A 13,423-nucleotide genomic window follows, 5' to 3' on the forward strand; every position below is an offset into this window, starting at 1 on the left:
AAAGGAAGAGTTATGGGGCACAGTGAGAACTCCACAATCGTTCTTGCAGTAGTAGCTCGTTTCTTTTGCCGTATGGTTGAGGCATGCACCGAGAACCAAAGCTAGGCTAGCCATTGAAAAGGCGATGTGCATGGGGCCCGCTTCTACCGAACTTGAAGGTGAAGCTCGAGTGTTCTCCAATTGCGGTTTTTCTGGGCCACATCTTGCCGTTTACAGGCGCTCAATAAAAATGAGTGGCATATTTTTGTCTTCGAAAACCTCTGCCTATAGCCCCACACGGCTGCAACCGCTGCAACCAACAACATGAGAAAGCTTTGCCTCATAGCAAGCCTACATTCGGTAGCCCTCATAGAGATATTCAATTCACATTTGCACTTGAAGGCAGTTTTGTTGCGATACACCTCACGTAGTGAACCTATACTTGAGCGTGGCCTTCGCTATGGTTAAGATAGGCCAATATGAAAGGTCTCTTACGATCGGTTTGAACGATCAAACATCGCATGCCGTACCTCAACCAAACGTTCAACTTTAGGACGTGTAGACACACCGGGTAAAGCACTTTACAACCTCAAAGTAAGCATGCCCAAATCTGTATTCGACTCCAGCCATGAACGCGAGCTTTGTGGACCATCCGATATTCATAAAGTTGACAGTGTCTCGTCTGGCAACGAAGAGGGAAAGTAATCCATCCAATTTTATATCACCCACAATGATACATGGGCGGTGTAACATATTTGATGTTCATCGTGTTACGTTTTACATTTTATTATTTTTTTCTTTTGCGCGTGAACATTGTTGATGGTCATCACCACATCCTCAGTCTCTACACTGTTTTATGGCGTATTCGTGTGGGTGTTTGTGAGCCCGAGTGCCCTGAAAAGTGGCCATACATTCGATTACTAAAACTCGAGCTGTCAGACTGCGTTAGGTTGGTTCTTTCGGAGCGTCACATTCACACTCTGAGCATTCCCGACTGCTCTGAATTCGGAGAGAGAGTGTGGCGCTATCTACTTGGGAGGACGGCTCATGTGACACAAGCCTCCAACCATATGGTCACCGGCAGACGACAGCGCGAGAGAGCATTTCAAATTTTCAAGCATTCAGGAAGGGGGACATCACCGGGCGGTTAATACTTCGTGTACGAGCATTGTCTGTGGCATTTTTAGCGTGTGTTTGGTGGGTTCACATTCAATAAGCCACAAATGCACCATGACAAAAAATAGCCGGCTCGTGAAGGCGGAGAAAACGTCTAGGCTGTTGTTAAAGCAACTCGCAAACTAATCCCATGAATCTATAGCCACTCGGACGACGACGGCGGCAACCACCAGATTTGCGTGCTGAACTCGAAACGCTCTCACTTCTGCCAGATGTGACGGAGATGGTCACTTGACTGATTGGCGCCATTTGTCCATGCAGTTCAGGAATGTTTAGCCGGCTGCTGCACGCGCTTGCTGCACAGTGGCGCTACAGGCGCTATCTTTTGAGATAGCCGATGTATTCAGTTGGCACGCTGTCTCTCCCGCTATGATTGCGAGCTGCCTCCGCATCTAGCCACTCTGAGCCTGAGGACCAACGCAGCAGCCAACCAAGTACACCATTAGATAACTCGAGATTGTTCTTATAGTGGTACTATCTTGACATTGCACCTATGCAATGGCACGTGCGCCGTCTTGTTGTCACCATGCGTGCACGATTCCCGTCATCGAATGCCGAATCTACCGAATTGTCGTGTTTGTACTCTATATTTTCGATGTCTATGCACATTATTTTGTTCCTTATTTAAAAATCGTGTCGTTCACAGCGATTTCTTATGTACGTAGAGCGCAGATGGTAACTAGCGCAGATGGCACCCTGATATACATTTGCGCTATTAAAGACATGTATAAACTGTTCATTTACTACTGTGACGAAGGCTTAGCCAGTAGCCACAAACGTTAGGTAGATTCCTGTGCTGATTTTTATTATGTCGCCAACCTCTATGGGCACTTTCCAGCTGTACAATGAATACGGAACTTGATCTTCTCGGTACATCGCACATGTTTGTTTACTTATAAATTATAGAATGAAGCTTTTTCTCACCCACACAAGTGCTCTCAGTGTGCTGCTTGGTAAGTGCATGATAATCCAGGTAAAGTGCTCGTGTTGGTTTGTATGAATGTGAAGGCTTCATTATGGTCCCAAGGTCTTGGTTTAGATCATCGCCTCTTGACGTGGTGGCGTTGCAGCACTCTCAAACATACAAGCTCCCCAAGCAAAGCGCAGAAGGCCATGGCGCACATGATGCCCCAAAGGAGGAAGAAAGGCACGGTGTCGTCGAGGCTAATGCTCTCCACAGCTATAGTCCGTGACTGGATGCATCGCTGCCAGTTTCCCTTGCTATCAGCCAGCCACTTTGACATCAGACCAGTCTCCAGGATGCGACGGTACCTGCAAGAACGCCACGTCACAGGTCCAGATTTCATGAGTGTATCATTTCGCAGTGTTTATAACTGGGCACGTAGCGCAACCGTGAAAAAATAGATGCTTATGGGAGATACTGCTGAGCAATTATACTCCAATACAAGGTGCGCAATATTGATTATCTTAACTAAAAAATACTGTCAGTCACCAATGATAATAACACTCTCTAATATTGATAGTGGCTGGGCTTTTACGTGCTCAAAGACAACTTTTTAATGAGGCACGGTGCCGGGGAGGGCTCTGAAAATTGTGAGCCACTACTACTTCGTCTCCATCAAAATCAGGATAGCCAAGGCCGGATCCGAAACTGCGTCTTTCTTGTCAGCAACAGAGCAATCTTGGTGTGAATCAGACTTTTCAGCAGCGCGTTCTGGTGGAGGCTGTGAGTTTGGTTGTGCAGCATGGGCGGTTTGCGATTGCGTCGGTAAGAACCATCGCCGAAACCCCAACCATTATTTCGAATTTGCAGCCGGGTGTTTACATCGCGTGGTTTAAATGCCAGGGCAGCCAAAGTGCGGCTTCCAGTGACGCGGAAATGCGTTCAGCTACCTAATAGCCAAAAACTAGGCCCGCGACTGATCGTGTTTGCCCCATGGTGTTCCACGCACTCCGAACACCAAGCGAGTGAATTGCGAGTTTGACAGCTTTCGTCCCCCTCGACACCGAGTGTGAACGCGCCCCGCCGCGATGCCTTGCGACAGGGCCAGTATTTTCAATTTTTACGACTAAAATAACGTTGTATGTGGGCATAACAGCAGTGTGATTGTGGGAGTTTATTGTTTCTGTGCATGAATTACTGGTTTTAGAGTGACATTAGAGTGACGTGAAAACAAGTCACTTTGAAGCTACCGGCAGCAGCGTGACTTGCCTGTCTTTATCAGCGCATATTTCATGTTGCACTGTTTCGCTGTTGTACTAATGTTTACTTAAGCAAACCAGGTCTGGAGTTAAGGGGCTCACAAAGAATAAGTTGATGATGCTGCGTCCTAAAATTTCTAATAAGCCGCAACCCCGGGGATCATGCCTTGTCTTTAAGTTTGCATGCTATATGTAGCATCTTGAAGAATTACTGGCCGATCAGCTTCATCTCCATCGTATACAAGCTATCTGCAAAGGTAATTGACACCATAATTAAGACAACATTAGGATTCAATCAACCAAAGGAACTAGCAGGATTTCGGACAGGCTACTCAACAATCGACCACAATAATACTATCAATCAGGTAATAGACAGATGCTCAGAATACAGCCAACCGCTATACATAGACTTCATAGATTACGAGAAGGCATTTGATTCAGTAGAAATATCAGCAGTTATGCAAACACTGCAGAATCCAAGTGTCGACGAAGCATATATAAACATCCTGGAAGAAATATACAGGGGATCAACTGCTACCGTAGCGCTTCATAAAGAAAGCAACAGAATACCAATCAAGAAGGGTGTAAGGCGGGGGAATACAATCTCTCCCATACTATTTACCGCATGCTTACAGGGGGTTTTCAGAGGCATAGAATGGTAAGAGTCAGGAATAAGAGTTAATAGAGAGTACCTTAGTAACGTACGTTTCACCGATGACATTGCATTGCTAAGTAACTCAGGGGACGAATTGCAACTCATGATTACGGAGTCAGACAAGAAGAGCAGAAAAGTAGGTCTTAAAACTAATCTGCCGAAAACGAAAGTAGTGTACAACAACCTCGGAAAAGAACAGCGCTTCGAGATAACTAATAATGCACAAGTTGTAAAAGACTACGTATACCTAGGACAGGTAATAACCCCTGAGCCAACCCACGAGATTAAACTAGAAGAATAAGAATGGGGTGGAGCACATTTGACAAGCACTTTCAAATCATAACTGGTAGATTGCCACTATACCTCAAGAGGAAGGTATATAACAGATGCACCTTGCCGGTACTTAGCTATGGAGCAAAAATCTGGATACTTACAAAGAGGGTTCAGCTTAAATTAAGGACGACGCAGCGAGCGATGGAAAGAAAAAATGATAGATGCAACCTTAGGAAGCAAGAAGAGAGCAAAGTGGATCAGGAAACAAATCGGGACTAAGAATATCATACTTAAAATGAACAAGAGAAAATGGGCATGAGCCGGGCATGTAGCGCGTAGGCAGGGTAATCGCTGGTCGTGAAGGGTAACTGACTGAATTCCCAGAGAAGACAAGTGGGCTAGGGGGAGACAGAAAGTTAGGTGGGCAAGTGAGATGAAGAATTTTGCAGGTATGAAGTGGCAGGGCCGCAGCAAGCATAGGACGGTGTTGACTGGCGCAACATAGCCAGACTGGTTTAATATAGTCATAGGCAGTGGACGTAGTCAGGCTGATGTTGATGATGAGTATATAGCATCTACGGAAGCACTTTAAACGAACCTACGCATCCGAGAAATGAAGAGGGCAATACCTCTAAGTCGGTTAAATCATGTAACTAATGCGCCATGATATGTATGAACAGAAGGCTGCGTTCCTGAAAATTTGTAAAATATATTCTGCCATGTAACTGCTGTGGGCTTCGACCACACTGCTATTCCTGTTGCCTATATTTAAATTTATTCGCTACACGATGACCAAACACATTAGCATAAGCCATCGAGGTTGCTCGGGAGTCAGGCTCAATAAAGAAACACGACTGAAAGCAATGCAGTAGCGCCCCGTGCGTTAGCCTTACTGGCAAAACTAATCAGAGACTTACTTGTCGAACAGCTTCCGGAAGAAGCGCTCATCGATGCTCCGAGAGAACATGAAGCCAAACGGAGAACTTTCGAGTGGCTGGCCGGCTACGACGAAGGTGCGCACGTTCCGGCGTTCGCAGAAGCCGGTCACCTGGAGCAGTATCGAGCCCTGGTCCAGGAGCACCACGGCGCGGTGAGCAGCCACCTGTTCCAACACGGAGTCCGTGAAGAGCTCCGAAATCGGAGGCATTGCTCGTCGACTTCGTGACCGCTCCCACACCACTTTCACTGACGGAGAACGACTGTGCTGCAGGATACAGAACGGAAAATTTTAGGCGGAAATACGAGGCTGAAGACCGGGTATGGAAATTGCATTTGGTCGCCTCTTCGAGTAGAAACAAATTATCGGAGCAGGCACTCAATATGCTGCAAAGAAACATCACGTGCATGCTAAAGGTGTCGTACAAGCGAGCAGTTTACTTAATCGCTCATATTTACAGGATAGAGAGAAAAATTGCGTAGCTTTTACTATCTTGCGCAACGCTTGAAACGGCAAAGCTTGACGATTGTCAAGTCTAATCGGGTTGCTTATAGGTCATTGAAAGGCTTTAGCTAGATGGTGCTAGGTTGTTTCAAAGTTAATTTTATGAACTGAGAGGTTCCAGTTCAACCACAGAAAGTAAGAGACACGACACGGATGTCCAAACTCTATAGAGAACGAAACTCACGCTGAAACCAAGCCTTCGCACTTTCCGTAGATCTACCGGCTCCTCGTCGTTCGCATATTGCTTCCATTGCTTCGGTGTCTTCTCGAAGCCACCGTTGGCATTCACTATCCCTAGTATTCTCTCGTTGTGCATACCAATAAAGACGCCCGTACAGGTGCTTCATCAAAACTGAAACATACGGCCGCTGTGTTCATCGCTGCGTTAATATCGGCGGTTTAATAAAGCTTTTTTTCAGTGCTTTGTTACGTCTGTCCAAAAATCTTAATTGGTGTTTGTCGCCCATCTGTTGTCATCTTTATATTTAGTGTAGTGGCGGTAAATACTGGGATTCCCTCAATTTATGGGGCACTCAGCCTCTCACGATGACAGTTTTATACTCGCCGAAGGTTTTATGGCCATTATAGGCAGCTTCACATCGAAAATATTCTTCTTGTTTCTAAAGCTCCACTGCTACAAATGTGCAATTTTTTCTTTACTTTCACCAGCGTCGTCAATCCACGCTCCTTGTCTGCCTTCTCATACGCTGAAAATAAACAACTGTATATTTGAACCCGGAACCTCGCCTTTTCCAGAACACACCCCGCGGCGCACTCTCGGAGGATATATAGCGCGCAACCTGAATTAGATGATGAGTCGAAATAGTGTGATGAACGGTGACAGTGTAAGATGAGCGCATTACGCAGAAGCTTGTCAGAACTCACCAGAATTCATGGTTATGATGCAAGGAATAAGCATTCTTACGTTTTTTGCTGCTGTACGAGGGCTCAGGTTTTCCCCACATACTACTGACTGTTCTTGAGCATTACATGGCACATACCTAGACATCTGGATAGCAGCTGTGTCATATTCAAGCTATTAGGCATGCACGCGGAACCACCGTATGTTTACTCTCTCTGCCCGGTAATACTACATATTTAAAGGGGCCCTGAAACACTTTCTCAAGTAACCATGGAATTAATTCACTGGAAGAGCTTTTTGCCTAAAAAATTCAACGCCGCAAAAATTTTAGGAATCCATCCAGTGCGAGTGAAGTTACAAAGGTTTGTCTCGTGTTACAATTGCAGTCTCTCTTCTTTCGTCTTGACGAAAGCGCTCGAAGCTATGCAGAGAGAGATGGCAGGGCCAAAGAAAAACGTCACGCGCACCTGGTGACCTTGAGCACTTTTTTCTTCTTTTTTTTTAATGCGCGGGTTTATCAGTGTGATCACGCGCGCACGCGTGGGCACGTTGCGGCCTCCCGCGGCGATCTCTGTAACGAGCGAGCGCGCCAAGTTCAAATCAATCAATGGCTGATATATCGGCTTTCTTCGTGTGACTCTTGGGCATATTTCGTTTTGTCGAGAGAAGAGAAAGCAATTTTAGCTGAATATGATAATTTATTGCGAATTCCAGACCACATGCTGCGCTATAATATTAGGCTTTCGTGTTGACGGGAGCCTCTACCCACGATCGGCAGCATATTCTGACCATGCTCAAAAAGTACTGCACGGCCTTTTTGAGGAAAATAGAGAATTCTCGACTATAGCAGTGACAAAAAAAAGGTAATGCGTAAACATGTTCTTGGCTCTTCAACAAGCACTAACTACCCCATTCTTCCTAAGCCACATCAGCTTTTCCGTCTAAGCTGCGGTGATGTCGTGCTTACCTCGTATAGCAAAAGTTTAAATAAAGACATGCGAATAACGTAAACGTGGCAACGTTACCCGTGCAAATGTCTCGAGGTAACTTCTTGAAGGTATTACAGGCGTAAGATAGGGCCTTGCGGCAAGATCGTCAACACTGTCCACTTCTGGTTTGAAGATGGAAACAGCTTGTTTAGACTTCAAAAGACTGCCAAATGAGTTGCCCATAACAACGACTGTCAATAGCCACACGACCATAAGCAGTTTCTGGGACGCGTGGACATATCTTCTTGGCGAGCCTGAAAGGAAGAAAGAAAAATAATTTTTAATATGTAAAGGTAGTTGGTAGGCTGACTCTTATTGAACTGGCACAACACCCCGTGGAGGATTGGCCGATTGGCCACAAAACGGGCGAGACCTTGTTAAAGAAATGAATTTTCTCACATTCTAAATATGTTTAACAATACATTGTTTTTAAAATAACTGATTAGCATATAGCATAATAAATAAACAACAGTAATATTGAAGAATAAGCTGAATTTAGATAACCTTACCATTCCATTCGCTTTGTATCGCCTAGAAAATCGCATATGGCATCGCCAACGCTTTCATGGCTAAAACCCAGTACAATGGCTCCAAAGGAAACAACCGTAAGAAGAGATAAATTTAAGCGCCTCCTTAGGAGTGGTTCATCTAGAAGTCTTTAAAGTCCAGTTTCTCGACCGGTAAACAATCCGCATGTTATGAAGAAATGGCGAAAAGACTCACTCTCATCGCAATGGGAGTATAAAAAGGGGAGTGCACCAGACCAGACCTGTCTAGGTAAAAGTTCAGTGAGGGACTCGGCATCGTATTCTGGTGACTGATATGTGAGCCCTTCTAGAGGAGCAGCTTTGATTTCTTCCGAAGATAATTGAGATGCGGAAAATCAGATGCTTACAAAGAAGACTTAACAAGGCTATGTGACGTGGCGAATTTCGCACCGCAGTACATCTAGGACCATCATGTGATATTGTTCTTACTTAGCAAGTGCCCCAGTGCTGATTTTTTTTTCCACCACTCTCCACGCTGTTTAAAGCTTTTCATGCTCACCTTATTTCTGCTCCGTGCACAGTTTCGCTTCCTCACTTCATTTGATTCTTAGGTGTTCATCCTAACCCCGTAGAACTCTCAAAAGGCACAGAACGCTTTTAATAAGAACGCATGCACTAAACACAATTGGTTTATCGTTAGGCTTTCATTTTTTCCGTTTTTATGGTTGTTAATTCTTAACTGCAGCATGGTAGATTTTCAAGTTTACATCTCTGGTGGAAAACTTTCACAATGCATACCTTCACATTTATCTAATGTATATTTTGCAAACCAACAAATACCTAACTAAAGCCCAGTGTCATGCAAAGCTGGTCAGGGCACGCTCGGACATTCGATGTGACAAGTGGAATTTCTACAAGTCCGCTAGCGTGGAGTAACGCAGTGCAGTGTGTCGTCAGGTGACGTACTTTCCGCGAATAGCAGGCCAAAGAGCTCCCAGCCGTGGGCGTAGGCACAATCGAGAAAGCTAGCGTGCTTTGTGCGCCCAATTAACATTTCCTTCCATTCTCCTAAGGCCACCAGGCAGGAAAGGCAGATGAGGCTTGCGAATACGGCGATCCACACCTAAGGAGAGACAACCAAGAAGACGTTGGTATTCCAGCCTGAATGCCTGCTTGATGCGTGTTCAGCTGATCTCCTATATCGCCAATTTAATAGACCAGCAGTACGCTGAAATTCAAAATATGCTATCAATTGTTCCCTAAAAATCTTAATTGTAGGTGCATAAGTTCAATTCATAAGTTTATTTTTACACAAGTTTACTTTTATATCATTAGTACGTCATTGAAAACGTCCACTCCAGCAAGAACCTACAACCTAGGTAATGAATAGTCGACATTTAACTAAACTGTCATACCCTAGTTTTCTCATCCAATGTAGCCAAACCTGAAAAATGTTTTCTGAAATGGCGCACTTTGCTTTAAAAGACCGTAAAATTGAGCTTAGAAACAAGTTTTGATTACGTCTTGCATTGGTCTTTTTTTAATGCGTGTCGAGTTCATGAGGCTACGCCAATACTGAAATCATAATCTTATTTATGACAAGTGACATTATTCACGAGTGAACAGATATGGCACACTACCGTGTACAAATGGCACAAACCAATAGTCTCGTTATTTCTTGCTTTAAGTATCGCATTCTTTCAACTATCATTGTGTTCATTCATTTTATTTTTATATTGCTTGTTATAAATTTGCAGTTTTTACAGGTGATGTCACAGCCCACATACGTACAAATGGAAAGTAGCGCATGTCGTGTGCCCTTATTATTTTTACCGCATTCATTAGCATCTGTTGATCTGCCTGCACAAAGAATGTGACTGCGAATACATCAGTAAGACCCCTCCTTACGACAGTGCACAGTGAAGATTTACAAAAGAAACGTACTGCACATACTGATACGTTTAATGTACTCTTTAGCTTAACACAACTTTTTTTGGAGGGGGAGGGGGGGGGGAGTCTAAAACAAAAACAGTTACCTGCTACTTTCTCACCTCAATATCGAAAGCACGGATGTAGCCGAAAGCGTCGAATTCATTTGGAGACGCGCTTGACAGTATAGTGAAATCAATGACTTCAATGCAGGGACCAAAGCGCAAAACGCTGTGCCGCTCGTAGGTTAACGTCATCATAGACATGATGGCATCTGCTTCCTGCATGTTGCGAAGTCACAACGTACCAGCAACCACGGATTAGTATGTGAACAAGCTCATGCGAGAGCAAGACAATAAATGCACTAGGCGTACGTTATAGTGGCTTTCGAAATATATTTGTATAGTGAACGAGTTGTGCACTTTGTCATTTATTCATATACACCATCCTACAGCCGTCACGACTAAAGCAGGTGGCACAAGGTGCAGTGGCAGAAACTAAGCACACTGTTATGTAACCTTGCAAGAGATTTACAATGTACAGGTAAATCAAACATAATGAAAGGGAGAGTTGCTACTAAGAATAAGACACGATCAATAAGAACATAATCTTCGGTTGATTTATGGGAATAAAGCAATTATAGCGGAATATAATTTCATCCTTCTACAGTTGTAAAAGCGAACACATTTTAAAGAAACTGTAATATCCTAAAAATATATTCACGCGCTTCAGCGAAGTATATTGTCGTTTCTGACTGTATCAACAGTTACATCCAGCCAAAATAAATTTGTTAAGTCATACCGTAAACTTCAAAAACCTGATAGGTGATAGAACGCTGAAATATCTAGAACTTAAAGTTGCATGCCACAAGAGTTCATAAACTAGGCACTTTGTATATCTTTCACAGCTGAGTTATTATTACCCCTCTGTGTACAGCACCGACCATCCCAGTCCACGAACCATTCGACAAACGGACACCATAGTCGCTTGCTCTTGTGAGCGTGTATCTGGAAAAGAAGTGGCTTTTAGATGCTTTGTTTTGCCAATAAATGACATGCAACCAGTCTAGCTTAAATTCAGTCAGTGTAGCCTTTTTGGCAATAAATGACATGATACAGGTAGTCAAGTTCATAATCATGCATATTCGGCTATCGCAGTCTTATACTCTCGTGAAATGAAAAAATGAAAAAGGAGACACAGCTTCCCTACGAAAAGTTTTAAAGAATATTCCAGTCTTCACGTAACAATAATTCAGGTTGTATGGCCAGGTGCCCTTAAATTCTTCTTTTGTGAGCTTCAATTTACGAAAAACGCATAATGGCAGTGACAGGCATTTACAGTGGCTGGAGGCAACTTTGTCTCAACCACATTTATGATTTGTGGTTTATATGTAAAACGTGCACAGGAAGAAACTGTCCATATGCTATCAGAGAATTCGTTAGCGACATATAAGTGCAGGGACACGAACATTTAAACCTTTTGAACATAGATTTATTTCCTCCAATCTTGCCAAGGATATTCCGAGTTAATAGGGAAGTACGTGTACAAGTTTATGTAGTACTTTTTAAAGACATTAGAGTAAAGAAATCGCAGTTTTGCAAGAATAAATATTTCGCTTGGAATAATTTCACATGCAAACTCTTCTACGGCACTTAAACAACACTCACGTAACTTCTGCGGTTCAGTACAACTGAACTGCTTATATGCAGCAGGAGTTTTGGCGGTTGTAATGTGCAGTGAGAGTGTACCTACGTGAAGTTCAAGCTGCTGGCAACAGCATTGAGCGCATTTCCAGCGGGCCCCGCCATGGCTAGCTTGCCATCACGATACACAGCGGATTGATAAGGCGGCCACTGAAACAAAGGAGACTTACTGATCACTTGCGTTCTCATTAGTGTAACCCGAACTTCCCCTAAAAATATGAGGCACATTCCTGATTTTGTCTTCTACCAGCCAATAAAAAATTAGGGGGCCCTAAAGCTTCCCCTTCGGAAATTGAGCGTGATAGCGATATCCTATTCACAGTGCGTACTTCAAACACTTACTGTATGAAACCTTTTAGAACTTGATATCCACCCACTGCGAGGCCTTAACGGTGCAGTAGCATGTGTGCCTTTTGTAGCGGGTCACTAGCTTCAAACCACGAAGTGATTATGAAAATCACATGTTTTGATGCCCACTGGCAATGAGTGCTTGTACCACACAATATTACTAGAATATTTAATGTTGCACTGTAATGGATGTATACAGGACACGTGTGCTTGTAAAGAATGAAAGCTATACTTTCACCGCATTTTCAAGCAGATGAAGCTATTTTCACTATATACACGCTATATACCATGTGGTATAACATCTACTTGCCAAGCAAACGACCCAGGTTCGATCCCCTCTAGGTCTCACACCATCCTGGTGCGGTCCCCCGTCTGACCAGGGATTTTTATTATTTATTTTATTTGCATCGTTCTTCATTTTTTGATGACGCCTTAGATGATTTTCCACTGACAACCAACGACACCGACGCAGACTCTAGAATTTCTGCGAAACAATCTCTTTAACTCTATCGCGTTAAAACTTTCTGAATTCATCAATAACTTATTTGTTCACACAGAATATCTCTAATGCTCATGTGTTGCGTTCTCTTGGTTCACAGAAAACTGACGTTCAAGAACATTCTGAGGGACACTCATGCGATGCATTCGAAAATTTTCAAACATTGAACATTGAACATTCCGCTTTGAAGATATCCAGTGCTGCTGTACAACTAGATTCTTTCGTATCCCACTCAGCACTGTTTCAATAAGTTTTTTCTATTTTATGTGCGCGTCCAGTACGCTCAGGACATTTCACGGTCAAGGTGATTCACTACTCTTGCTTCAGCGATTACTGATGCTGTTTTGCAAACCACACTCACATGATGAAACAAGATCCTGAATGGCTTTGTGATGCTGGTGGCCATCCTGAAAATAACCAAAGTGAGATTAATTATCAAAATTATTACCTTTTTTGCCCACAGTATAGATCATGGCCTCTGAATGATCCATTTATGCTGTCTTAGGCTTTCTTTATCTTATTCCTTTAAACTTTTTAACTTCTAAGGTTAAGGCTTGGGCAAGTTGATACACACTCATAGTAGAAAAACAAAAAAACAGAAAGAAACCCAAGAAACAGGACAGAGCACTGACTTGCAACTTACCATTGTAGGTTGCACACCGGAGTTTTGCGACACAGGCGTAAACAAAGAGAAACAAGGAAAATAATTGAAGCAGACGAAATTGCAAGCCCTAAAGCTGAATTACTTAGAAAGGCATCCATAACGCTTTCTCTAAAAGGAGCTGACCTTTTATCTTTGACATGACATGAACACGTTTGTTGTGAAACAGAGTGGTGATGCGATAATCTTGACGTGAGAGGTATAACTGCAAACACACGTAGTCACGTCTGTTTTGCCTATCATGGTCTATATGTGTC

The 13,423-nt window shown here is 43.4% G+C and overlaps 1 protein-coding gene across 1 annotated transcript; it reads right to left on the minus strand.

Moving 5' to 3' along the window:
* Positions 1 to 616: 616 nt before the first annotated feature.
* Positions 617 to 12,959, minus strand: LOC142813967 (glutamate receptor U1-like). Its single transcript, XM_075891932.1, has 8 exons — positions 12,867 to 12,959; positions 11,708 to 11,808; positions 10,878 to 10,962; positions 10,078 to 10,236; positions 8,993 to 9,149; positions 7,575 to 7,792; positions 5,164 to 5,450; positions 617 to 2,427 (listed from the first exon to the last, which is right to left on the minus strand). Exons 1-8 carry the CDS (start codon positions 12,909 to 12,911, stop codon positions 2,196 to 2,198), a joined length of 1,284 nt encoding a protein of 427 aa, XP_075748047.1. The 5' UTR covers positions 12,912 to 12,959; the 3' UTR covers positions 617 to 2,195.
* Positions 12,960 to 13,423: the final 464 nt, after the last annotated feature.

This window comes from Rhipicephalus microplus, chromosome 4, assembly GCF_043290135.1.
Source record: "Rhipicephalus microplus isolate Deutch F79 chromosome 4, USDA_Rmic, whole genome shotgun sequence".
NCBI classification, from domain to species: Eukaryota; Metazoa; Arthropoda; class Arachnida; order Ixodida; family Ixodidae; genus Rhipicephalus; species Rhipicephalus microplus.

Coding starts and splice junctions, on each gene's coding strand:
- LOC142813967 (XM_075891932.1), bottom strand. CDS start 12,911: ATGGCCACCAGCATCACAAAGCCATTCAGGATCTTGTTTCATCAT. Junction 11,809..12,866: donor TCAGGATCTTGTTTCATCAT/GTGAGTGTGGTT, acceptor CCTTTGTTTCAG/TGGCCGCCTTATCAATCCGC. Junction 5,451..7,574: donor ACCTCGAGACATTTGCACGG/GTAACGTTGCCA, acceptor TGTATCCTGCAG/CACAGTCGTTCTCCGTCAGT.